Source organism: Vanacampus margaritifer, chromosome 1, assembly GCF_051991255.1.
Source record: "Vanacampus margaritifer isolate UIUO_Vmar chromosome 1, RoL_Vmar_1.0, whole genome shotgun sequence".
Classification (NCBI taxonomy): Eukaryota; Metazoa; Chordata; class Actinopteri; order Syngnathiformes; family Syngnathidae; genus Vanacampus; species Vanacampus margaritifer.
The window spans coordinates 37,936,299-37,964,236 of NC_135432.1; the positions used below are offsets into that span (position 1 = coordinate 37,936,299).

The following is a 27,938-nucleotide window of genomic DNA, read 5'->3' on the forward strand; positions in this document are numbered from 1 at the left end:
AGCAAAGACAAAACACCTACAAGCATCAGCAAACACAAAAAAAACATACGTTAACAATGTTAAAACACATTAACAGCAAACTTTAAAAACATTTGGTGTTCAGACAACAATACTGTATAGTGTATACTGATTCAGAATCAGTTTTAACATTAACCTAACATTCATAGTTTGCGCTTAAATGCCAAAATTAAGTAGTTGGCACTTGGCAGCTATTGTAAACATGCCAATAACATTTATATGTAACAGAACATAAAAACAACAGCTTTTAATAATCCAGAAGACAAAACTCGATTTAGCACATTTTCAACGGTTCAATTTAGGGATGTTTGCTATCGCTTTTATTTTGGCAGACTAACTACCGGAAGCGGCTCCTGTTGAGGTGGTTCTAGTAAACACACTGGCGAACACCATGTCCGGAAGCAACCCAGCAGAACTTTTGCCGCTCCTTGAATCCGACGGGTTGGTCCCATTCAGCACCGATGAGTCCGGGTGATCTAAGTCCGGCTCTGCTGGTACGGCCTGGTGCCGTGTCTTAGGTTGTTAGCTTGTTAGCATATTAGCTATCAGCTATCCCTTGTCAGTCAGTAAACTTTTCATTCTGAGTTGAAGTTTCCTTTAGAAAATGTCCCAAAGAGACGTCAGAAGCTACTTCTTGCACAGCGTACCAGCCAGTGTCCACTGGGAGTTCTGCCGGGTCATGGACGGACTATCAGACCTGGACTGGACCCGCTTTGGTGAGACAGAACCCGACATATAACTGGACGGGGAAATGTCTGTATTCATTAGTGTGCCTTAATGGAAAAGTCGTAATTAGTCTGCATCCATTTCCATTTCAACTGACTGTTAAGTCACTTTTTATTCAGAACCACTACGACATATTTCATCTGATTCTGAGACCTTATTTTACCGACAAATTAACTTTTATAATTGACAGAGGGAACTTTTTATTTATTTTTATGGCCCAGTATTTAAATAAGGGGTCCCCCACTTTTGAAACAGAGCTATTTTTGGGGTACTGATTAATGCAAACAGCTACCAATTTGACATGCATGCTTCTGAAGACAAATGTGCTCAAAATTACTTCTGACTATGTTAACGATAGGGCCTGATACATTTAGATTTTTTTAGGCCGATGTCAAAATAGATTTTTGGCAGAAAAAAATGCCGATTACAGATGAATCTGCTGATTATTTAAAAAATATATGTATAATGCAAAAAAAAAATCCCCCAATCCTTGTCGATTTGTATCACTTAGACGCATATTTTTGCTATTAAGATTTACTCTGCTTTGCATGACAGGTCCATAGAATGTTCTTCTAAAAAATATATATATACAGACGCTCCCCACCTTACGAACGAGTTACGTTCCGGACGATCGTTCGTAAGGTGAATTTGTTCGTAAGTTGCTTCAGTGCTATATTTTGTATTATAATTTATGTTTAAAGCCTATATAAGTATATTGAAGGTTTATATAAGTATGTTTAAGGCTTGTACAAGTAACCTGCATTGGTTTGTACTGAAAAAAACTTTTAATAAAATGGAGAGATTACGTACAATACTGTACTGTACTACGTATGTTAGAGAGAGAGAGCGAAAGACACACACACAGTATGTACATGTACGTAATAAGATAAATAAAATGAAGTTTAACTTACTTTTGGAAAATGTACTCAATGCTTAAGGAGATGATGGAGGAGGAGGAAGAGGAGGATTTTATATCATGAGAGATTCTTCGTCGTCGCTGGAATCGGCTTCAAAAGTTATTTCCTGCTTCATGGGGACCGGCGTTTCTTCCTCCTCCTCCTCGCCACGTTGCTCAGCCTCCAATGAGCTCTCACAGCGCCAATCGTCGGTATTAGCGGCGGAAAGAAGCACTACGCGCAATACAAAATCTAACTTACAGCATTTCTTTCCGAACATTTTTCGACATACTGTACGCGCAGAAATGTTCGTATGTACCGTTGTTCGTAACTCGAATGTTCGTAAGGAGGGGAGCGTCTGTATATATATATATATATTCATTAGTGTTGTTCCGATACTGTTTTTTGGCCCCTGAAACCGATTCCAATACCGTTCCGATACCTGGGTTGTTGTTTATTTCAACATGAAAAAGCTGCCCTGGCATTGGTTCAGAGCATTCAAGGGCCAATAGGATATCCTAACTTGGCATGCACTGAACACGTCACACATCAGTGAATGTTGTGCACAAGTAACACACAAGATGCTGCATCCAAAGTCCTATATTAGCGTTGGAAATAATAGTATCGGCATGCTACTTGTTAGTATTTGCCGATGCCGATACCATTGTTTTTATGCAGTATTGGGGCCTCTACCGATATCGGAACAACACTAATATTCATATACATTCATACAAATTTCACCCCACTTAGGTGTGTGTGACAATCAGTGGTACCTTAAAGATCCACCTGTTTCCTGGGTTTGGTCATGTGATGTGTGCCATGATTAGACCTGAGCCCTGAGTAACTGTAATATCATTTTTAGTCGACAGGAAGAAGAGGCAAAATGGCCGCCACCTGAGAGCGATTAAAAATTGGTTGATTTTGCTGCTTTAATTCACATTCCTTAAACAATAAACACAATATTAATTAGAATGGCACTTGTGAGGATAAGCGGTTAAGAAAATGGATGGATAGGTGGATGTTTAGACTGGTGCCGGCGCATTACGATATATTCTTGTACAGAACATTTTTGGGTTGACTTCCTTTTTAACATTGCTGACAGACAGTACATTATTAATCCTGTGAGTTAAATGAAGGACTGAAGAGTATGCACAAGCATTTGTAATGGCCTTCTACTACACTGCTTTTATCCATTTTGGAATTAACTTTCTGTCTCAGCCTCAGAGGTCCTTCGAGATCAAGTCAGCGTGCGATTGGCTAAGAAGAATGAGATGCGGACAGACTATGTAATGTGGCATTGGGGCAACAGGAACGGACTCGTTGGTGAGCTGCTGGACCTGTTGGAGCATCACCAGCTTCTCCATCCGAGAGATGTGATCCTTCGCTGTGCGTCTTCGGACCTCCGAACTCTGAACTTGTCACATGATCATTGCTAAATGTCATTTTGTCTGCTTAGGGGCGTCGTCTTTGAAGACTTCTTCACTTGCTCCTCCTCCTGTTAGTCTCTCTAGTTTTGATCCTCCTGCGAAATCAGTGGTAGCTCCTCCCCCAAAGGCAACCCGCGTAATCAGCACTACAGGTAAGTACTACATACAACCATTGTCATGCACTTGAATTAACCACACTGAATTAACCATTGGCCTGTACTACGGTTATAGACATTTGAACTAAGCAAAAAAATAATCAAACGTCATAGAAACATGGCACCAATGAAGAAAATGGAACGTAGAGACAAGAAGAGAGAATATAAATCCTTATTAGTCTTGATCCTAAAATGGAGACATTTTTACAGGAGCAAAACGGACCATAGCAGCACACAAAATTCCACAAATGATCTTTGTGTATATCTATAATACATCATCAGCCAATGAGACTTGAGAAAGAGAGCAGCAATGGATGTGGCAACTGTACATGAATACTATACTGTTGCGTAGAATAAGTATTTGTGTACCCTGCCATGAATAACAACAAAAAAAGTTAATAGTTACAATTTTAACAAATAATGTTTATAATGGTCTATAGATACCTCAACCTGGTGCCAAAACCTTCCTATTCTATTAGGACTTTTTCATGTGTAATAGAAGCTCCTCCCCTTAATTTAACATTAGCTGGGGTTACATGGATCCTTTTTAGTCATTCTGATTGAAATCATTTCAAATGAAGATCTGTGGTCACCTATTTGCACGTGACGTGATCCATTCCAAATAAGCTCCGCTTATTTAATCAAATCAGCCCCGCAGGCAGCCGTCCGACGCGCTGACATTGATCACGTGATTTTCTAATATGGAGTTCATGCATCATTTAGCACAGTAGTTGGGATAGTTTTAACACTTGAAGCAACATCTTAATAAAAAACAAGTTTGAAGTACTTTATAACAAGTTTTCCCCTCGCAGACGAGTTCTTGGCAACACGCAGCCATTTTAATGTGCAGAAACGACGACGTCACGATTAATTTACGTCCAGACAGAGCATGCGCATACCGGACGCAGCTTGGCCATTCCAATTGAGCTTTTTTCATGACCAGAAGTGTTTTTCAATATTTACTGTTATCATGGCTTTAAATTTGCATTACTGTAGTTTTCTGATAGATGGCGCCTTCCCATTTACAGTACAGTGGTCTTTCACTACTTTGCCTTTCACTTATTGCAGATTCACTCTATTGCGGATTTTCATCTCACCATTTTCAATGCAGAGTACCCCATAAAATTCTTTATTTATGATGCTTTTCTTGTCCTTTTTTGTAATATTTGAGTAAATATAAACAGCTCTTTCTTTCATTCAACACAATCTATTACACTTTTAATCAAAATATAGATTATTTCGTAAATTAAAAAATGTGTATCATGATAAGTTTTTAAAAAAGTTGACATTTTACTTCTTTTAATTCTTCTTACCAGTGTTCCATCAGTGGTGAGCTATTTTTAAAACAGATCTCCGTTAAGGAGTAGCCCACTGAATTGTGAACATTGCTGAACGTTGCGAATGTTGAATTAGCAAAATATGAGGTTGCCGTCCCTGTTATTTCGCGACATTTTATTTGCGCTGCAAAAAGCCAACCAACTATTGACAATTCCGAGCTCATGTCACAAGTCAAAATGGCGGTCTTACTCTGTAAAATGACCTTCTCCATCCACTGATTGACTGAATGATTATTTTGATTTCAAAATGTGATGAAATGTTGTTTGACTTTACTACTATACCAATCTGCTTAGTTTGGCAAAAGCAATACAGTACGGCATTTGTTTTCACTGTGTAAAGGAAGCGTTTGCATTGCGTTGCATTGGAGAAATATCAGAAATCCACGGGTGTTGGGAAATGTGGCTACAAGAGTGTATCTGAATGCGTGGAACCACACTGCCCAAGTGCCCAAATTGTGTAAACATGAACAGCACTCCCAATAAAGGCACACACAAACAAGGGCAAAACAGTATGAAATAAATAAATTAAATCGATTCTGGGACATTTTACCTCGAATCTTATGTGAATCGATTTTTTTGGGCGCACCTCTAATGTCTAGATGTGAGTAGCTGAGACTGAAGTAACTGTCAGTAGTGCTGTGACATCTTTACGTGAATAAATATACAGCTGACCCTCGCATACTCGCGGTTTTGTACCTGCTGATTTGCATATTCTCCGATTTTATTGTCAGTATTTTAAAATGTTTACCTTTTTTTTAAATTATTGGGTCTTATTTGAGTCCTTGGGTAGTACCCAGCGCCTGCGGGCACCACTTTAGTAACCCCTGTTCTAGAAGTTAGTTTATCCCCACTAGGGTTGCAGACAGTGTTCCCTCTTCTCACACTATCAGTGCTCAGCAAATGTATGTAGCGCATTAAAAAAATCGAACCTGAGCATTTTGTATTTTCATATTCTCATCATAAAAAGAAATAGAAACGTTTATTTGGCACATATGATTGATGGAGCGGAAAAGAAAAATTTGACCAAAAAAAGACTGAGATGCAAGGCGAGCACCCATGCTCTCCACCGAAGCCACCCCTGCGAGCAGACGTGTTGTTGTCTAGTGTTTGCGCTGCTGTCCATTCGTCACCTCACCAACATGCTCATAACCAATAGGAGCCTCGATGCTGAGTGGCAATTTTTCAGCACAATTGAAGCATATTACGACGCGTATGTTAAGTGTCGCTGGTCCTGTGTCATGCAATTCATACGAGTTTTGGCAGCTCCGAACTGCCTTTGTCACCAATGCATGAGATGCAAATGATCACACATAGTCTGGCTCAGTCCAGGGCCCCCGCCCCGCCTGTATTTATTTCAATAAAATTTTAAAAACTTTTGTAAAAATGTAACTAAAATACAAATTGGGTAATTTTAGGCCACTCTGTCCTGCTTTTGCTAGATTTACAATGATATGACAGCTCAAGTTGGTCTAGTAATATATACCACCAAAGATTTTTAATATTAATGTTTAGCACCATTTGAAAAGTATGAATTTTAGAAAATGATCCTTGTTGGAGCCTATGTATTCATTTTCTTGACATTGTGATAATCATTATTTACTTGAATTATTTTATCTTGCCTTTCCGGGATCCTCCTCTTCCTCCCCTTCCTCCTCCAGCCATCCTGCTAATTACAAATTTAAGACAGCTGTTTGTGCTGATGTGGGCTCTTTTTGTGTTGTTGAAGCAGCGAGGAGAGAAACAGTTTGCCAATATATGTCAATAGTTCAATAAGTTTTGATTTGCTTTTTTTGTTTTGAAGTCAACCACGGAGATGTTTTGTGAATAGAAAACCTTTGTAGATTTTGAGAATATCCCAGCGAGTGCTTATTGTTAAGTGATATATATTATATATATATAATATATTATATTCACATATTGTGATGAAAAGTGTCACTCATTTCACTCTCCCCTTGACTATAGCTTTGATATTATAGAATAGCCAAAATTAATTAACAATTACAATTATTACAAATTTGCTTTTTAATTTAATTGATTTTGCAACAAGACTATTTGGGCCGATTCACGACATAAAAAGTGCAATAAAATACTTAATCCTTTAACCACTTCTTATAACTGAGGGCTAAGTTTATTGGTGTCACAAATCTCTATTCAATGATATCCTTTATTTTGAAATATAGTGGTTTGACTCTTGTGTTTTGGACAGGTGTGGTACTCGTTTGGCCGCCGTGTGCATATGCTGATGTGAGAAAACCCACGCAAGTACGAGGAAGAACATGCAAACTCCACACAGAAATTCAAACCCCCAACCTTAGAACGATGAGGCGGATGTGCAAACCACTCAGCAAACGTGCAACTGATATAACAGAATGTCTAACTCACATATTACCACATATTGTGTGTGCAGGCTGTTGGTTGTGAAGTCAGAAAAACAAATGTGTGAATGAAGAAGCTGCAGGGTGCATTGATATGAAAATGGATATGTTGATTATGTTTTCAGTTGGTAACGGAGGAGGAGTAGTACTACCCCGCCCCGCCCCACCCCCCTCAAGTTTGCATTCTGGTCAACCTCGAACCCTCCAGGTTAATTACCATTCATCAATAACTAATAATGATCACAGATGGCTCATGACACAAATCACTCTATCCTCTAGGGTCCCCCATTGGTGGCTGGCGATGCTGGCTATGGGTTAATGTGCTGGTCCTATGAAGAGGTGCATGCTGGGACTAAGGGGTTCTCGCCAGCCCTGCGGGTTGGTGAGGGGGGCTTTGGAGTCGTGTACAGAGCGTCCTTAAGAAACACTGATTGTGCAGTCAAGAGACTCAAACAGGTCAGTAAATCACACACAATACACATGAGGGGTGGAGCCAAAGAATGTTATGTGTGGATCTGGTTGGTCAGTTGACAGGTGATGAAGATCCTCTTTTCTTGTCATAATGTACATATTGTTTCTGTACATATGTGACCTCTGAATTTGACCCATAACAGTGAACACAGTTAATGGCACACTGGTGCAGGGGGCTGCTTAAGTGCCCGAGGAGAAGTTCAGTGGATTTGTGTCTTGCTGAAGGACACTGCAGCCGTGTGTCTGGGGGGGATAGTCTTGAACCTGGGTTCGCCCAGTTGTGGTGACCACGGGCCCACGGCTGCCCCACCCAGAAAAAAATATCATTTGATCATCCCCTGCAAACCCACCATCCTAATCGGATCCGGTGGAAGTTCCGTTTTTTTGTTTTTGTTTTTTTGCTGTAGAAAGGGTTTTGTGTATTCAAAAAGAGCAGGGAGAAGAAAAATAGACAATACAGGCTGTTTAATAAGTCTATGTTACTTTGCAAGTGTTGCAAGGTAAAACCGGTTTTGTTTAAAGGTGAAATCTTTTAAGTTTTTTGCTTTGGAGGTCTTGTCAGGCCATTGTTCACGGTCAATGTTTTTCCTTTTTGCCGAAATTTAGTTTGCTTTCATGTCATTAGGATTTAATGAAAATTCAATTCACTGGAAAGGAGAAGGTGTTTTGATAAGAGTTTGAGCAGGACGATACCGACGATCTAGCCGATCAGATCAGTGTAAATGATTATGATTTGATTATATGCTATTATTAATAATGATATTCATCTAGAGCAGTGGTGGACAAACTCGGTCCTCAAGGGCCAGTGTCCTACAGGTTTTGGATGTTTCCCTGCTCCAATGCAGCTGATTCCAATCAATCAAACTCGGTCCTCAAGGGCCAGTGTCCTACAGGTTTTGGATGTTTCCCTGCTCCAATGCAGCTGATTCCAATCAACAAAAAACACAACATTAAATTACTAGTAGAAAAATGATCAGCCACACGTGCTATTGGGCTATTATTTACACATTATTTTGTTTGTTTTTATGTTGCACTTTGTGTTGCTTACTCTGGTGTTCCTTGGTCTTCTCCCGGCACATGCACTTCAGGGCTATACATTTGAGTTTGGGTGCATTTGGCGCTTCAGCTCCAAACCTTTTCTTTAATATTGCCTTTTCTCAGTCTTTTCTGCTATCTGACTTTACTTTTTTACATGAGTGTCTTGTTTGGTTGTAGTGTCGGCCAGCGGCCGCTGGCGAGAGTGGGGGAGGGGAGAGAGAGCGCATCAGCGCATAAGGAGAGGGACAGAGAGAGAGCGAGAGGCAAAGTGACGCTTTTCTACACCACTCTTTTCTGCTATCTGACTTTCTTTACTTTTGAGAGTGTATTGTTTAATTTGTTTGGCTGTGTGTCGGCCAGCCTGGCTAGGGTGGGGAAGGGGAACGCTCACGGCCGTCACGGGAGAGAGAGAGAGAGAGAGAGAGAGAGAGAGTGCGAGAGAGCGTGACGCTTGCTTCAAAAATGCACAAAATAGCGGCCAAAAGATTCATAATTCAGGCCGACCAAGCAGGTAAATGCAGGCCATTCGAAGTTAGTCACTCTAGGTCTGGCTAGGTCTCTATCAAAAGCACTTTAATTGCTGCTTTTGAAACGAACTTGCGGCCCGAAATAAAAACAACGCTCCCTGGCGGCCAACCGGGAAAAATCGCGGTGCTCCCGCCTTATCAGTCTGGGCCTGCATGGAGATCTCAGAGAAAGTGGGTGTGCGTTTGGTCTGCAGAGGCGATGCGGGGGTGGGTCCGCATCTACTGACGTCATAAAGTGAGCACCCGCTGTTTTCTCAGGTTGGGAGGGGCTTGTTCTTGGAGAGCAGAATGAGCTAGAATTTCTCATAGAGGGGTGAATGGAAGAAAAACACCACTTGGGTGATATTTTTGGTGAGGAATTGGCATTTTAACATGGCTAAAAGCTCCAAAAAGTAGATTTTTCATGTTACTATCCCTTTAATTGTATGATCAAATAATTGGATGATGCCAACAAACAGAATCTCGTTGACAGGACTGCATGCAAGACTTGAACATGCTGAAGGAGAGCTTCAACACTGAAGTGGAAAAACTCTCAAAGTGAGTGTCCTCAAGCGTGCATACATGGGCATACACTGGCATGCACTTGAAACTCATGTAAAAGCATGTGCCTTGTTACGTGTTACTATACAATATTTGTCATTCTGTTCTGTGGCTGACTAGGTTCAGACACCCGAACATTGTGGACCTGCTTGGATTCTGTCAAGGACCAAGTGTTTGTCTCATCTATAGCTACATGGAAAACCAATCCCTGGAAGATCAGCTACACAGCGTAATACACGCAACACACGCACACGCATACACACGCACACACTCACACATGTCTGCGTGTGTGTGTTTAGGTGTCTTTTGCTCTCACTTGGCGCCTGAGGGTCCGCATTGTTCATGAAGCATCAGGAGCGTTGCAGTACCTTCACTGTCCTCCAGATGGAAACAACTCTGTAATCCATGGCGATGTGAAAAGGTAAAGCAGCATAACAGACTGTTGGGAAGAAGGGCATACAGTATTCCAATTGAAACTGACAAAGTCCGACTGTAAAATCCTTCCAAACGTAAATTGGAAAAACATGGTCAACAACCATGGCCTTGTATTAACTCAAAGTTGGATTTAAATCTCTTCAGTGACAATTTTTTTGTATCGAATTTGGTTGACTCTTCCAACTTTTTTTGACCACAAAAAAAATGCTCGAGTTGAGATCATTTTATTAGGTATTCATTCATTCCATATCCAGAATAACCTCAAAAATATACCTAATTATGCCTTATTTAATCTTTTAGTTATTCTCCACTCGGGAAGTAATTCACGATACAGTTATTGTATTATTCTGCTATAGTCCTCATAACACTGGTATTGTGCGATAACTGATGTCCAGAAGTGTCCAGCAGTTTTTATTGTTGTATGTGGTACATTTTATAATTTATATAATTTAAAACACAAAATTATTAATAATAATAATATAATAAATTTATTAAGTATGAAGTTTATGCACACTTAAACAGTATGTATAAAAAACTAAAACTGTTGTCATTGGTCATTTTGATAGGCGAATGTAACGAATGTACTTTACATAATATTTCAAGTTTGAAATTGACATGAAATGGACAGCCGTGCCATCAATATTTCCCTCCTCCCTCCTAGGGTAGTCCGTCGATACGACGATGACGTCCCTAGCTCTACATGTGGTAATGATATGATAAGTGTGGATTATTGCCTCTTTTATGAACACGCTGATGGGTGCGGAGGTCAAAAAGAGACGCACAAGTGGGACAGGGAATCCCATCACCGGGAAGAAGGGAACCACATGCCAGGAGCTCGTGTCTGCGCTGCTGGTGATCTTCAAGCTCATCGGTGCGGGTGGCCTCAAAGTGCCGCACACCCTCGTGGCAGGTGTTGCACCACAGGGCCCGGATGGCTGCGAGGGCCTCCAGGTTGTCTGGTGGGATGCCGCATTTTTTCAGGACGGCCTTCAGGTGGTCTTTAAATCGTTTCCGTTGGCCGCCTATGGGACGGTAACCAGAGCTCAGTTCTCTATACAGCAATCTAGGGGGCAGCCGAGACTCGGGCATCCGGATGATGTGCCCAACCCATCGGAGCTGGCGCTGTATGATGGTGGCCTCAATGCATAGACATCCTGATCTTGCTAGAACATCAACATGAGGGATGCGATCCACCCAAGTGAGACCTAGGATACGCTGAAGGCATCGGATGTGGAAGGCCTCCGGACGTGGGCTTTGTACAGAGTCCAGGCTTCACAGCCATAGAGTAGGGTGGACTGGCAGACAGCCCGGTAGACGGCCACTTTTGTAGCTGTTGTGAGGCACACGAGGCTAGGCGGACCCGGTTTTGGATTTCCTCCTCAAGACTACAAGAAGAGGAGAGTACACTTTCAAGGTAGACAAATTGGTCTACACAATTCAGCTCGTCTACGCCTGTAAGGAAGGAAGGCTGGGAGGGGCGATCACCACGTGCTGTGTACTGGCGTAGTTCTGTGTTCCGAGTGTTGACAACAAGACCAAGTGTCCACCATGGTGTTGAGAGCATGCTGGAGACCTGCATCGGTGTGGGAAACAAATGCAAGATAACTTCTCACGGAGATGGCGTCCTCTGAACCAATTGAGTGGCGAGATAGGAGTGTCACAGCCGGGAGATATATGTTGAAGATGAGTGTGGCAAGAACACAACCCTGCTTCACTCCCACATTCACGGAGAAGAAGTCGGATTGGACGCCACTGATGACGGCTCTTGCAGACATTCCATTGTGGAACTCCTTCAGGATGGTGAAGCGCGGTGGACAGCCACACTTAGCGAATAGCTGCGCCACGAAGATCATGTCTATTGTGCTACGGCTCTGACGAAAGCCCCATTGTGACTCTGGGAGGATGGTGTCAGCAATGGTGTTCAGAAGGCGGGCAAACATTACTCGAGCAAGCACCTTGCCTGCAACTGCAAGGAGGGAAATCCCCCGATAGTTGCTTCATACCGCCTTGTCGCCTTTTCTCTTGTACATGGTCACAATGAAGGCGTCTTTCCCTTGCTGTGGTCTGGGCTGTCCAAGCTTTGAAGATGAAGTTCAGTTTAAGATAGGGGAACCACCAAACTTAAATATCTCTTGGGGAATGTTGTCGTGTCCAGCGACTTTGTTGTTCTTCAAGCTCTTACCAGCACGGAGAACCCCGTTGAGAGAAGGTGCTTCATCGAGATGGTTTAGAGCAGGGAGTGAGGGCAGACGATCTACGGCTGTGGGGTCAGTGGGGTTCACTGTTAAGCAGATCACTTAGATACTCTGTCCACTGACAGAGGATGCCTTTTTGATCTTTTATGAGGGTTTAGCCGTCAGCAGATCGGATGGGAGTGCTCTTGCTGGGACCATAGACACCTTTAATAGAGTCATAGAAGTTGTGAAAGTCATTGTTGTCAGCATAGCCTTGGACTTCTTTTGCCTTGTTGATCCGCCACTCGTTTTGCAATTTGCGAAGGACTACTTGGGTGGCAACACGAAGTTCGATATAGCGCTGTCGGAGGCTAGCAGAAGAAGGGTTACTGAGAGAGGCGGACTCTTCACGAGAGTGTGGATTTTGAGCGAGTTTTCATCGAACCAGTCCTGATGGTGCTTGCAAGAGAATCCGACTGCTGCCACCTATGCGTCAAAGAGTGATATTGTTATCTTGACTGTTAACTGGAAAGTCATGACAGACACGGTTTCCCGCCCAAGGGGATTGTGGAACAGGCAATGTTTGGGCCACCTTCTAGGCCCGTCCTCGAGAGAGGTGAGCAATGTGATCCTAAATAGGGCTGCTCGATCACGTGGGTAGTTGCCTAGTCCCAAACGACTATCTTGCCCACGTTGCCTACATGCAGGAGGATGACTAGAGACTACCAGCTGCATTCAGAGCCTGCCCCCGTTGCCAGCCCCCCATCGCCTCAGGGCTTGAGGTGAGATGATGGGAGCTAGACGAAACCTGCACGATGAAGGGATTAAGGTGACAGGGAGGGTGCGCAATCATCAATGCCACCGAACTTGGCCCCGCACCAGCTGAAATCCGATAGCATGGAAACAACTAGGATGACCGGCAGCTGGGAAGGGTTGCAATGACATGCCAGGATTCACTGTAATCGGTGAACTGTCAGGGTTTGCCTACACTTAGCCTTTGGCATAATGCCTTCTCGCAAGGCAACAGGATCATTTACCCATGGTTGGGGGGCAAGCTGGTTTAGGCGCCCGCAGACCGCCCACGCCCTTCTCCGTTAGCTAAGGCGGGGTTCACATCGTGCACGTGGAGCTAGGACTATTGGGTGAGAGAGGCTATAAGTGACACTATGACTTTCAAAGCATTTAATAAACGGTACACCGCCATTGTGTACCCCACCTTGGATCTTCACCACCCCTCTACAACCCCAACTTAGATATTGACCGACATGATCTATATTGTACTGTATGACAAAACGATACAAAACAGTAATCCATAGTAGGAATTGTGACTGCAGAAATTTGTGACTGTTGCAGTTCAAACATCCTTTTGGACCGCCACCTGGTGGCAAAGCTCGCCGACTTCGGCTTGGCTTGCTTTGTGTCTCCAAATTCATCAAGCTCTTTGGCATCCAAGACAACCACAGTGGGTCAAAAGTCCAAGGTGAGAGGAACGCTGGCATACTTGCCGGAGGAGTACTTGAGGAATGGACAGCCGGGGACGCAGGTGGACGTCTACAGCTTTGGTGTGGTGAGTCCCTAAAATACCTAATGCTTTAGATCAGAGATGGGCAACTTAAATGCTAGAGGGGGGGGCCACAATTTTTTCAAGTTTGAAATTGATTCCCAGGTACCGAGAATTGGAACAAATGTGAAACGTTAAAAGTACCTCTGATTAGTCAGGTTTCCATCCAAATGTTTCAAAATTTTTATGCAACTTTTGTGAAAATGCGCAAAACGGACATGCGACTTATGCCCGTTTCCATCCGCTCTTCTTTTGCGAATATGCGCCGCGAGATGATGTTGTAGTGATGGAACTTTGGGACAAAGGGGAGTTCCAGGTGGGAATCTTGGTTTTGATGGACTGAACAGTAGTTTGTGTTGTTGGCTTTCCTCTCGCATGTAAGTGAAGTGTGTCGTTACATTGAGAGCTGATGTTAATAAAGCCATCTAAAATTGCATTAATTATGGGACTGCTGAGCGTTCGCTGCTACTATTCCTAGAAAAAAGGGTTTATTATGGGACTGCCTGCTTGCGAAGCAGCAGCTTATGGGACTGCTGCTTGCGAAGCAAGCAGGCACATATTGTTATTATGGGACTGCTTTGCGAAGCAAGCAGGCACATATTGTTATTCTACCTAGGACAGTGGTTTATTTTTCTTGTTGTTATTATGGGACTGCTTGCGGAGCAGCAGCTGCGCTGCTGCTCCGCGCTTCGCAAGCAGGCACATATTGTTATTCTACCTAGGACAGTGGTTTATTTTTGTTGTTAATATTATTATTATATATTATTCCAGCGATTTTTCCGCTAAAATGCGGCCCGTACCGTACATCGCACCGGCACAAATGAGGTATCAAACGATGCGGCTCGATCTGACTCGCTGCGCTATTATTTTTCTAAGAATTCCCAGTTACCATGGCGACGCTATTCCCAAAAAACTCCCAAATTAACTCCCCATTGGGAATGAATGGGAAAAAAATCACACTTCAAGCACCTTTTTCCAAGACACGCTGCGCGCGCATACGTTATCCGACCGATACGAAATTTAGCTCATTTTGTAGGAATTTTTCCCATCTTTAGCTCAGTGTCAAAATCTTTTTTAAGGAATGAAAGCCCCCCCCCCCCTGTTCGGGTTCAAAGACAGTGGCTGAATTAGCTTTCTCACACACTCTGTTGGCTAATTAGCCATCCAGTGCCGGGAACCAAATAATGTATTAGAAAAAATTTCACTTCAACTCGTCACCACTGCCACAATCTTTTGTCACTAGACGTCAAATTCTCACATTTTGTAGTCACGAGTGTCTTCTTTCAGACAAACTAACTTTTATTTGGCTAAGGTGTCATTTAGTACCTTTATTTTCACCTTAAGCAAGAGAAGTCGGACTAATTCGCCTGTCTTGTACATGTTAATTTCAGGCGCCTTCCTCTCTCCATTTCTGATAAATCATAAGTTTTCAACCTGCTCTCATTTGGTCATTTTTTATCCGATTAAGAAAATGAGAACATGCTCGTGTTCCCCAAACCCTTGCCGTTCTAACGAGCCCTTTCTTGAATCTGTATCTTCAACCGTTAAGTCGCGAGAGGCTTTTGTTGAAGGGGTGCTTCTCACATTCAATCTCAATGCAATGTGGGTGCGTGACGTCACTTCAACTCGTCACCATGGCAACAATCTTTTGTCACTAGACGTCAAATTCTCACATTTTGTAGTCACGAGTGTCTTCTTTCAGACAAACTAACTTTTATTTGGCTAAGGTGTCATTTAGTACCTTTATTTTCACCTTAAGCAAGAGAAGTCGGACTAATTCGCCTGTCTTGTACATGTTAATTTCAGGCGCCTTCCTCTCTCCATTTCTGATAAATCATAAGTTTTCAACCTGCTCTCATTTGGTCATTTTTTATCCGATTAAGAAAATGAGAACATGCTCGTGTTCCCCAAACCCTTGCCGTTCTAACGAGCCATTTCTTGAATCTGTATCTTCAACCGTTAAGTCGTGAGAGGCTTTTGTTGAAGGGGTGCTTCTCTCATGCGATCTCAATGGAATGTGGGGCGCGTGACGGCTCCAAGTCAAATGTGCGTGCGTGAATGTGCATGTTTCTTAAAGAGACAGTAAGATACTTTTAGTTGATGTTGATTATAGTTAACTTCCACATTTCTTGAGCGATTCCAGTGGTTTAAATTTTAAACTGTTCAGCTCATTTACATTTTTTTATGGACAGTAAGATACTTTTAGTTGATGTTGATTATGGTTAACTTCCACATTTCTTGAGCGATTCCAGTGGTTTAAATTTTAAACTGTTCAGCTCATTATCAAAGAGTCAGCAGTCCCATTCAAAATTTCCGCGGGAATTTTTCTAGTTATGGGACTGCTTTGCGAAGCAAGCAGGCACATATTGTTATTCTACCTAGGACAGTGGTTTATTTTTCTTGTTGTTATTATTATATATTATTCCACGATTTTTCCGCTAAAATGCGGCCCGTACCGTACATCGCACCGGCACAAATGAGGTATCAAACGATGCGGCTCGATCTGACTCGCTGCGCTATTATTTTTCTAAGAATTCCCAGTTACCTTGGCGACGCTATTCCCAAAAAACTCCCAAATTAACTCCCCTTTGGGAATGAATGGGAAAAAATCACACTTCAAGCACCTTTTTCCAAGACACGCTGCGCGCGCATACGTTATCCGACCGATACGAATTTTAGCTCATTTTGTAGGAATTTGTCCCATCTTTAGCTCAGTGTCGAAATCTTTTTTAAGGAATGAAAGCCCCCCCCCCCTGTTCGGGTTCAAAGACAGTAGCTGAATTAGCTTTCTCACACACTCTGTTGGCTAATTAGCCATCCAGTGCCGGGAACCAAATAATGTATTAGAAAAAATTTCACTTCAACTCGTCACCACTGCCACAATCTTTTGTCACTAGACGTCAAATTCTCACATTTTGTAGTCACGAGTGTCTTCTTTCAGACAAACTAACTTTTATTTGGCTAAGGTGTCATTTAGTACCTTTATTTTCCCTTTAAGCGAAGAGAAATTGGACTCTCTCGCCAATCTCTTCCATGTTAATTTGGGTGTTTTTTTCCTCTTCATTTCGGATAAATCATACATTTTCAACCTGCTCTCATTTGGTCATTTTTCATCCGATTAAAAAAATTACAACATGCTCGTGTTCCCCAAACCCTTGCCGTTCTAACAAGCCATTTCTTGAATCTGTATCTTGAAGAGTTAAGTCGTGAGAGGCTTTTGTTCCAGGGGTGCGTCTGTCATACAATCTCAATGGAATGCAACCAATCTTGATGATAGTTGGATCTAGTCTTCTCTCTTTTCCCTGATTGGTTCGTTTTCTGCTTGTCTGTGCTGTGGCCAATGAGAGACGCTTTAATGACACCAATTAGAAGTTTCTCGAGAACCTACTCCTCCCATTTCATCTCGTCTGAGGTAAGTTGCAAGGCAATTGTTTGTAGTCTGGTGAATAATGCTAAATAAGTGTGATTTTGCAAGTTTTCCCCATCCTAAACTACATCACGTTAATACTGGCGATGTATTGAAACGTATTTGATGTGTTTGAACGTTATGTTGCTGTTTTAACAAGATTGGAAAAGTTAAGTGCTAGAGATGGTAGCCTACATGCTAGCTGCACCTGCTAGCGCTAGCAAAGAGCTAGCAGATGTTACATTAAAGTTTTAATGTGCAGTAAAAAAAAACTAAGAAAAGTTTGAGTAGGCTCTAAATCTCAATTGTGTACATCTCTCGTTGCTACAATATACAGTAAGGCTTTTGTCTCGTCTGTCGTCGACGTGGGGGGGGGGGGGGGTTGAGTGGCGTGTCGACGGTGTAGCGAAGCGGCGCCAATGAGGGATTTCGGAGAACATGCTCGTGTTCCCCAAACCCTTGCCGTTCTAACGAGCCCTTTCTTGAATCTGTATCTTCAACCGTTAAGTCGTGAGAGGCTTTTGTACAAGGGGTGCTTCTCTCATGCGATCTCAATGCAATGTGGGTGCGTGACGTCACTTCAACTCGTCACCATGGCAACGATCTTTTGTCACTAGACGTCAAATTCTCACATTTTGTAGTCACGAGTGTCTTCTTTCAGACAAACTAACTTTTATTTGGCTAAGGTGTCATTTAGTACCTTTATTTTCACCTTAAGCAAGAGAAGTCGGACTAATTCGCCTGTCTTGTACATGTTAATTTCAGGCGCCTTCCTCTCTCCATTTCTGATAAATCATAAGTTTTCAACCTGCTCTCATTTGGTCATTTTTTATCCGATTAAGAAAATGAGAACATGCTCGTGTTCCCCAAACCCTTGCCGTTCTAACGAGCCATTTCTTGAATCTGTATCTTCAACCGTTAAGTCGTGAGAGGCTTTTGTACAAGGGGTGCTTCTCTCATGCGATCTCAATGCAATGTGGGGCGCGTGACGGCTCCAAGTCAAAAATGTATGTGCTCTTAAAGTGACAGTGACATATTTTTAGATTATGGTTAACTTCCACATTTCTTGACCGATTCCAGTCATTTAAATTTTAAACTGTTCAGCTCATTTACATTTTTTTAAATACATGTTCAGGGACAGTGAGATACTTTTAGTTGATGTTGATTATGGTTAACTTCCACATTTCTTGAGCGATTCCAGTGGTTTAAATTTTAAACTGTTCAGCTCATTACCAAAGAGTCAGCAGTCCCATTCAAAATTTCCGCGGGAATTTTTCTAGTTATTTTTTATTATTCCAGCGATTTTTCCGCAAAAATGCGGCCCGTACCGTAGATCGCACCGGCACAAATGAGGTATCAAACGATGCGGCTCAATCGGACTCGCTGCGCTACTATTTTTCTAAGAATTCCCAGTTACCATGGCGACGCTATTCCCAAAAAACTCCCAAATTAACTCCCCATTGGGAATGAATGGGAAAAGGGAAGAATAAATCACACATCAAGCACCTTTTTCCAAGACACGCTGCGCGCGCATACGTTTTCTGACCGATATGAATTTTAGCTCATTTTGTAGGAATTTTTCCCACCTTTAGCTCAGTGTCGAAATCTTTTTTAAGGAATGAAAGCTCTCCCCCCTGTGCGGGTTCAAAGACAGTGAGCAAACAGCAGACAAATAGCCTTCTCCCATTGTTGTGTATTGCAAGTGCCAGAGTGGAGCAATTAACTTTAGAGTGGCGGGAACAAAATAAATGTACTTCCAAAAATTTCACTTCAACTCGTCACCATGGCCACAATCTTTTCTCACTAGACGTCAAATTCTCACATTTTGTAGTCACGAGTGTCTTCTTTCAGACAAACTAACTTTTATTTGACTAAGGTGTCATTTAGTACCTTTATTTTCACTTTAAGCTCAGACAAGTCGGACCAACTCGCATATCTCTTCCATGTTAAATTCAGGCGCCTTTACCCCTGCATTTCTGATAAATCATAAGTTTTCAACCTGCTCTCATTTGGTCATTTTTCATCCGATTAAAAAATGAGAACATACTCGTGTTCCCCAAACCCTTGCCGTTCTAACGAGCCATTTCTTGAATCTGTATCTCGAACCGTTAAGTCGTGAGAGGCTTTTGTTCAAGGGGTGCGTCTCTCATACAATCTCAATGGAATGTGGGGCACGTGACGGCTCCAAGTCAAAAATGTGTGTGCGCTCTTAAAGTGACAGTGAGATATTTTTAGTTTCTGTTGATTATGGTTAACTTCCACATTTCTTGACCGATTTTTGTCGTTTAAATTTTAAACTCTTCAGCTCATTTACATTTTTTTAAATACATTTTCAGGGACAGTGAGATACTTTTAGTAGATGTTGATTATGGTTAACTTCCACATTTCTTGAGCGATTCCAGTCGTTTAAATTTTAAACTGTTCAGCTCATTTACAAAGTCAAATATGTGTGTGTGAAAGTGCATTTTTCTTAAAGGGACAGTGAGATATTTTTAGTTGATGTTGATTATGGTTAACTTCCACATTTCTTGAGCGATTCCAGTGGTTTAAATTTTAAACTGTTCAGCTCATTTACAAGAGTCAGCAGTCCCATTCAAAATTTCCGCGGGAATTTTTCTAGTTCTACCTAGAACAGTGTTTTTTTTTTTTTTATTATTCCAGCGATTTTTCCGCTAAAATGCGGCCCGTACCGTAGATCGCACCGGCACAAATGAGGTATCAAACGATGCGGCTCGATCTGACTCGCTGCGCTATTATTTTTCTAAGAATTCCCAGTTACCATGGCGACGCTATTCCCAAAAAACTCCCAAATTAACTCCCCATTGGGAATGAATGGGAAAAGGGAAGAGAAGATCACACATCAAGCACCTTTTTCCAAGACACGCTGCGCGCGCATACGTTATCCGACCGATACGAATTTTAGCTCATTTTGTAGGAATTTTTCCCATCTTTAGCTCAGTGTCGAAATCTTTTTTAAGGAATGAAAGGTCCCCCCCCCCCCCCCCCTGTGCGGGTTCAAAGACAGTGACTGAATTAGCTTTCTCACACACTCTGTTGGCTAATTAGCCATCCAGTGCCGGGAACCAAATAATGTATTTGAAAAAATTTCACTTCACCATGGTCACAATCTTTTGTCACTAGACGTCAAATTCTCACATTTTGTAGTTACGAGTGTCTTCTTTCAGACAAACTAACTTTTATTTGGCTACGGTGTCATTTAGTACCTTTATTTTCCCTTTAAGCTCGGACAAGTCGGACAAACTCGCCTTTCTCTGCCATGTTAATTTCAGGCGCCTTCCTCTCTCCATTTCTGATAAATCATAAGTTTTCAACCTGCTCTCATTTGGTCATTTTTCATCCGATTAAGAAAATGAGAACATGCTCGTGTTCCCCAAACCCTTGCCGTTCTTACGAGCCATTTCTTGAATCTGTATCTTCAACCGTTAAGTCGTGAGAGGCTCTTCTTTGAGGTGTGCGTCTCTCATTCAATCTCAATGCAATGTGGGTGCGTGACGTCACTTCAACTCGTCACCATGGCCACAATCTTTGCTCACTAGACATCAAATTCTCACATTTTGTAGTCACGAGTGTCTTCTTTCAGACAAACTAACTTTCATTTGGCTAAGGTGTCATTTAGTACCTTTATTTTCACCTTAAGCAAGAGAAGTCGGACTAATTCGCCTGTCTTTTACATGTTAATTTCAGGCGCCTTCCTCTCTCCATTTCAGATAAATCATAAGTTTTCAACCTGCTCTCATTTGGTCATTTTTTTATCCGATTAAGAAAATGAGAACATGCTCGTGTTCCCCAAACCCTTGCCGTTCTAACGAGCCATTTCTTGAATCTGTATCTTCAACCGTTAAGTTGTGAGAGGCTTTTGTTCAAGGGGTGCTTCTCTCATGCAATCTCAATGGAATGTGGGGCGCGTGACGTCTCCAAGTCAAATGTGCGTGCGTGAATGTGCATGTTTCTTAAAGGGACAGTAAGATACTTTTAGTTGATGTTGATTATAGTTAACTTCCACATTTCTTGACCGATTCCAGTCGTTTAAATTTTAAACTGTTCAGCTCATTTTCATTTTTTTATGGACAGTAAGATACTTTTAGTTGATGTTGATTATGGTTAACTTCCACATTTCTTGACCGATTCCAGTGGTTTAAATTTTAAACTGTTCAGCTCATTACCAAAGAGTCAGCAGTCCCATTCAAAATTTCCGCGGGAATTTTTATGGGACTGCTTTGCGAAGCAAGCAGGCACATATTGTTATTCTACCTAGGACAGTGGTTTATTTTTCTTGTCGTTATTATTATTATATATTATTCCACGATTTTTCCGCTAAAATGCGGCCCGTACCGTACATCGCACCGGCACAAATGAGGTATCAAACGATGCGGCTCGATCTGACTCGCTGCGCTATTATTTTTCTAAGAATTCCCAGTTACCTTGGCGACGCTATTCCCAAAAAACTCCCAAATTAACTCCCCATTGGGAATGAATGGGAAAAAAATCACACTTCAAGCACCTTTTTCCAAGACACGCTGCGCGCGCATACGTTATCCGACCGATACGAATTTTAGCTCATTTTGTAGGAATTTTTCCCATCTTTAGCTCAGTGTCGAAATCTTTTTTAAGGAATGAAAGCCCCCCTTCCTGTTCGGGTTCAAAGACAGTGGCTGAATTAGCTTTCTCACACACTCTGTTGGCTAATTAGCCATCCAGTGCCGGGAACCAAATAATGTATAATGTATTAGAAAAAATTTCACTTCAACTCGTCACCACTGCCACAATCTTTTGTCACTAGACGTCAAATTCTCACATTTTGTAGTCACGAGTGTCTTCTTTCAGACAAACTAACTTTTATTTGGTTAAGGTGTCATTTAGTACCTTTATTTTCCCTTTAAGCTCGGACAAGTCGGACCAACTGGCCTATCTCTGCCATGTTAATTTCAAGCGCCTTCCTCTCTCCATTTCTGATAAATCATAAGTTTTCAACCTGCTCTCATTTGGTCATTTTTTATCCGATTAAGAAAATGAGAACATGCTCGTGTTCCCCAAACCCTTGCCGTTCTAACGAGCCCTTTCTTGAATCTGTATCTTCAACCGTTAAGTCGCGAGAGGCTTTTGTTGAAGGGGTGCTTCTCTCATTCAATCTCAATGCAATGTGGGTGCGTGACGTCACTTCAACTCGTCACCATGGCAACGATCTTTTGTCACTAGACGTCAAATTCTCACATTTTGTAGTCACGAGTGTCTTCTTTCAGACAAACTAACTTTTATTTGGCTAAGGTGTCATTTAGTACCTTTATTTTCACCTTAAGCAAGAGAAGTCGGACTAATTCGCCTGTCTTGTACATGTTAATTTCAGGCGCCTTCCTCTCTCCATTTCTGATAAATCATAAGTTTTCAACCTGCTCTCATTTGGTCATTTTTTATCCGATTAAGAAAATGAGAACATGCTCGTGTTCCCCAAACCCTTGCCGTTCTAACGAGCCCTTTCTTGAATCTGTATCTTCAACCGTTAAGTCGCGAGAGGCTTTTGTTGAAGGGGTGCTTCTCTCATTCAATCTCAATGCAATGTCACTTCAACTCGTCACCATGGCAACGAGGCTTTTGTACAAGGGGTGCTTCTCTCATGCGATCTCAATGGAATGTGGGGCGCGTGACGTCTCCAAGTCAAAAATGTATGTGCTCTTAAAGTGACAGTGACATATTTTTAGATTATGGTTAACTTCCACATTTCTTGACCGATTCCAGTCATTTAAATTTTAAAATGTTCAGCTCATTTACATTTTTTAAAATACATTTTCAGGGACAGTGAGATACTTTTAGTTGATGTTGATTATGGTTAACTTCCACATTTCTTGAGCGATTCCAGTGGTTTAAATTTTAAACTGTTCAGCTCATTACCAAAGAGTCAGCAGTCCCATTCAAAATTTCCGCGGGAATTTTTCTAGTTCTAGTTATTATTATAGCACACCGATTTTTCCGCAAGAATGCGGCCCGTACCGTAGATCGCACCGGGACAAATGAGGTATCAAACGATGCGGCTCGATCTGACTCGGTGCGGCATTATTTTTCTAGGAATTCCCACTTACCATGGCGACGCAATACCCCAAAAAGTGCCATAGGAATGAATGGGAAATGGCAAGAAAAAATCACACATCAAGCACCTTTTTCCAAGACACGCTGTGCACGCATACGTTATCCGACCGATACGAATTTTAGCTCATTTTGTAGGAATTTTTCCCATCTTTAGCTCAGTGTCGAAATTTTTTTTAAGGAATGAAAGCTCTCCCCTCTGTGCGGGTTCAAAGACAGTGAGTCATATAGCATTTTAACACACTCTGTTTTAGCAATTAGCCAGAGTGCCGGGAACCAACAAATCTCTTGCCAAAAGTCAAAAGTTTCACTTCAACTCGTCACCATGGCCACAATCTTTTGTCACTAGACGTCAAATTCTCACATTTTGTAGTCACGAGTGTCTTCTTTCAGACAAACTAACTTTTATTTGGCTAAGGTGTCATTTAGTACCTTTATTTTCCCTTTAAGCGAGTAGAAGTTGGACTCTCTAGCCTATCTCTCCCATGTTAATTTGGGCGACTTTTTCCTCTTCATTTCGGATAAATCATAAGTTTTCAACCTGCTCTCATTTGGTCATTTTTCATCCGATTAAAAAAAATGAGAACATGCTCGTGTTCCCCAAACCCTTGCCGTTCTAACGAGCCATTTCTTGAATCTGTATCTTGAAGAGTTAAGTCGTGGGAGGCTCTTCTTTGAGGTGTGCGTCTCTCATTCAATTTCAATGCAATGTGGGTGCGTGACGTCACTTCAACACCATGGCCACAATCTTTGCTCACTAGACATCAAATTCTCACATTTTGTAGTCACGAGTGTCTTCTTTCAGACAAACTAACTTTTATTTGGCTAAGGTGTCATTTAGTACCTTTATTTTCACCTTAAGCATCTTGAACCGTTAAGTCGTGAGAGGCTTGGTGCGTGACGTCTCTCCAACGTGTTAGTCCAATGCGTGTGCGTCAATGTGCATGTTTCTTAAAGGGACACTAAGATACTTTTACTTTATGGTGATTATGCCTAACTTCCACATTTCTTGACCGATTTCAATCGTTTGAATTTTAAACTGTTCAGCTCATTTCCATTTTTTAAAATACATTTTCAAAAATAACACATTATTATTATTTTTTAAATTTTTTCTATTAAATGTAACGGATTGGCAATTGATTAGGTACACCCTGGATTATCGCCACTCTGCCCACCCAGGGTGGCGGCCATCTTGGCCATTTAATTACGTACACCAAGGATTCGCTCCCCTCCGCCCACCCAGGGCGGAGGCCATCTTGACCAATTGATTAGGTACGCCCAGGATTCTTGCCACTCCGCTCGCCCAGGACGGCGGCCATCTTGGCCAATTAATTAGGTACACCCAGGATTCTCGCCACTACGCTTGCCCAGGGCGGGGGCCATCTTGGCCAATTAATTAGGTACACCCAGGATTCTCACCACTACGCTCGCCCAGGGCGACGGCCATCTTGGCCAATTAATTAGGTACACCCAGGATTCTTGCCACTACGCTTGCTCAGGGCAGCAGCCATCTTGGCCAATTTATTAGGTACGCCCAGGATTCCCCCCACTCTGCCCACCCAGGGCGGCAGCCATCTTGGCCAATTAATTAGGTACGGCAAGGACTCTCTCCCCCTTGCCCACCCGGGTCGGCGGCCATCTTGGCCAATTTATTAGGTACGCCCAGGATTCTCGCCACTCCGCTCGCCCAGGGCGGCGGCCATTTTAGCCAATTAATTAGGTACACCCTGGATTACCGCCTTTCTGCCCACCCAGGGCGGCGGCCATCTTGGCCAATTAATTAGGTACGGCAAGGACTCTCTCCCCCTCGCCCACCCGGGTCGGCGGCCATCTTAGCCAATTGACTACTACTAAAATTACTACAAGTACTACTACTTCTGTTTGTACTTGCTTACTACTTACTACTATACTACTACTACTATGTCTACAAGTACTACATACATGCGTGTTTCCACCTTGCAAGAGTCAGCAATTCCACATTTCTTGAGCGATTCCAGTGGTTTAAATTTTAAACTGTTCAGCTCATTTACAAGAGTCAGCAGTCCCATTCAAAATTTCCGCGGGAATTTTTCTAGTTATTATAGCACACCGATTTTTCCGCAAGAATGCGGCCCGTACCGTAGATCGCACCGGGACAAATGAGGTATCAAACGATGCGGCTCGATCTGACTCGGTGCGGCATTATTTTTCTAGGAATTCCCACTTACCATGGCGACGCAATACCCCAAAAAGTGCCGTAGGAATGAATGGGAAATGGAAAGACAAAATCACACACCTAAAACACCTTTTTCCAAGACACGCTGCGCGCGCATACGTTGTCCGACCGATACGAATTTTAGCTCATTTTGTAGGAATTTTTCCCATCTTTAGCTCAGTGTCGAAATCTTTTTTAAGGAATGAAAGCTCTCCCCTCAGTGCGGGTTCAAAGACAGTGAGTGAATTAGGCTTCTACCACACTCTGTTGACCAATTAACTTTAGAGTGGCGGGAAAAAAGAAAAGTCTTACTTCCAAAAATTTCACTTCAACTCGTCACCATGGCCACAATCTTTGCTCACTAGACGTCAAATTCTCACATTTTGTAGTCACGAGTGTCTTCTTTCAGACAAACTAACTTTTATTTGGCTAAGGTGTCATTTAGTACCTTTATTTTCCCTTTAAGCTCGGACAAGTCGGACCAGCTCGCCTATCTCTGCCATGTTAATTTCAGGCGCCTTCCTCTCTCCATTTCTGATAAATCATAAGTTTTCAACCTGCTCTCATTTGGTCATTTTTTATCCGATTAAGAAAATGAGAATATGCTCGTGTTCCCCAAACCCTTGCCGTTCTAACGAGCCATTTCTTGAATCTGTATCTTCAACCATTAAGTCGTGAGAGGCTTTTGTTCAAGGGGTGCTTCTCTCATGCAATCTCAATGGAATGTGGGGCGCGTGACGGCTCCAAGTCAAAAATGTGTGTGTGCTCTTAAAGTGACAGTGACATATTTTTAGATTATGGTTAACGTCCACATTTCTTGACCGATTCCAGTCATTTAAATTTTAAACTGTTCAGCTCATTTACATTTTTTGAAATACATTTTCAGGGACAGTGAGATACTTTTAGTTGATGTTCATTATGGTTAACTTCCACATTTTTTGACCGATTCCAGTGGTTTAAATTTTAAACTGTTCAGCTCATTACCAAAGAGTCAGCAGTCCCATTCAAAATTTCCGCGGGAATTTTTCTAGTGTTTTTTTTTTTCTTTAATTAATTATAAAAAGAATTGTGTTTCTTTGTCTCCCCAAACATATCTTACTTTATCATCCGCCATTTATTGTGACTACAAACGTGCGTGTGACGTAGTACCAATCAACATGTGTGACGTATATCCAATCTTGTAGTCGCTTATTTGCAAAAACCTGTTTCCATCGCCAAAATGCACATTTTCCTTTTTTTCGATACGTTTCAAAAACCACCCCCGTCCAAGCGTAAAAACTTTTCTTTTTTTTTTTTTTAATTTCTAGCATTTCCATTCAGTTTCTTTTTTGCAATTCTTGAAAATACAAATCAAAATAGGTGGATGAAAAGCCACCTATTGTCATGTCCATCTAAGTGGGATGAAATTGGTTCTCCGCATTTGACCCATCCACTGAAGGAGCGGTGAACAGCAGCAGGGGCTTGCCGTCTGGGATAATTTGGTGATCTAACTCCCCAATTCCAACCCGTAATGCTGAGTGTCAAGCAGGGAGGCAAATGGGTCCCATTTTTTGAGTCTTTGGTATGACCCTTTTTCTGGGATTTTTTTTTTTAGATGTTTACCCTATGTTTTTGGGCGAATAAAAACCTGCTGTATGTTTATCAGCGTTTTCTGAAGAATTATTTGGTTTTGTAAAATAAAATAAAAAATGCCCCACAAAGTTTTATTTAAAAAAATATTAAATTCCCCATGTTTTCTCTTTTGGGGAAAATTAACCAAGGGGCCACTCAGAGTGTGGTCGGGGGCCGTATGAGGTGCACGGGCCGCTACTAGCCCATCCCTGCTTTGATAGATGCTTGATAGATGAGAATTTGTAGTGGAATGGGGGCAGGATCCAAAGATGCAAGAAAGTGACAACATGAACCCGGTGACTAAACATTGTGTGTGTGCGTTGCAGGTGTTATTGGAGGTGCTGACTGGTCGGCGAGCTCTGGAGGAAGACATGAAGCTGGGAGATATTTACCTGGTTTGAACTCTTACTCCCACACAAATGCTCACATGTGCGAGCGTACACACACTCATAAACGTTCTCATGGTTCTGCAGAAGGATATAGTCCAGGAGGTTCAGGAGGGCCTGACGGATTCTTACACAGCAGCCTGGAACAAACAGCTAGACCCGCGGCTAATCACAGGTCTTTCATTAGGTTTTCCCATTAGGCTGTCCTCCGAGCTCATAGACTCTCTCCTGACATGGCTTATGGCATCTGCAGGGACCACCACGGAGCTGGCTGGGAGCATGTTGATGGTGACGCTGGCCTGCAACTGTCTAAACAGGAATTGGAAAAAGAGGCCCACCATAACTGAGGTTTTTTTTTTTAATTGTTTGATTTATGATGATTAATGATGATGATAACTAGAGCTATGCATAGCTATGAGCAGGACCTTGCAACCTCGGGCACATTGGGGTACTGGCGCATTGGGGCTCCATTAAAAACAAATAGAAATTCCATTATCCCATTAAGACCTGAGGCACCGGGCCAAAACATGTCTCTAAAACTTATAGCTGACTTTTGAATTAC

The 27,938-nt window shown here is 42.2% G+C and overlaps 1 protein-coding gene across 2 annotated transcripts in view; it reads left to right on the top strand.

Moving 5' to 3' along the window:
- Positions 1-347: 347 nt before the first annotated feature.
- Positions 348-27,938, top strand: part of irak1 (interleukin-1 receptor-associated kinase 1) — a 31,688-nt gene continuing 4,097 nt past the window's right edge. The window contains exons 1-13 of one of the 2 annotated variants that reach the window (XM_077553833.1): positions 348-536; positions 620-734; positions 2,859-3,026; positions 3,097-3,219; positions 7,060-7,142; positions 7,214-7,390; positions 9,443-9,507; positions 9,631-9,739; positions 9,810-9,931; positions 13,473-13,686; positions 27,317-27,385; positions 27,464-27,551; positions 27,630-27,724. In XM_077553833.1, the coding sequence (XP_077409959.1) occupies positions 623-734; positions 2,859-3,026; positions 3,097-3,219; positions 7,060-7,142; positions 7,214-7,390; positions 9,443-9,507; positions 9,631-9,739; positions 9,810-9,931; positions 13,473-13,686; positions 27,317-27,385; positions 27,464-27,551; positions 27,630-27,724 (1,425 nt within the window). In that variant the 5' untranslated portion in view covers positions 348-536; positions 620-622. The remainder of the gene's footprint in view (positions 537-619; positions 735-2,858; positions 3,027-3,096; positions 3,220-7,059; positions 7,143-7,213; positions 7,391-9,442; positions 9,508-9,630; positions 9,740-9,809; positions 9,932-13,472; positions 13,687-27,316; positions 27,386-27,463; positions 27,552-27,629; positions 27,725-27,938) is intronic. The other variant, XM_077553829.1, reaches the window with a different exon arrangement.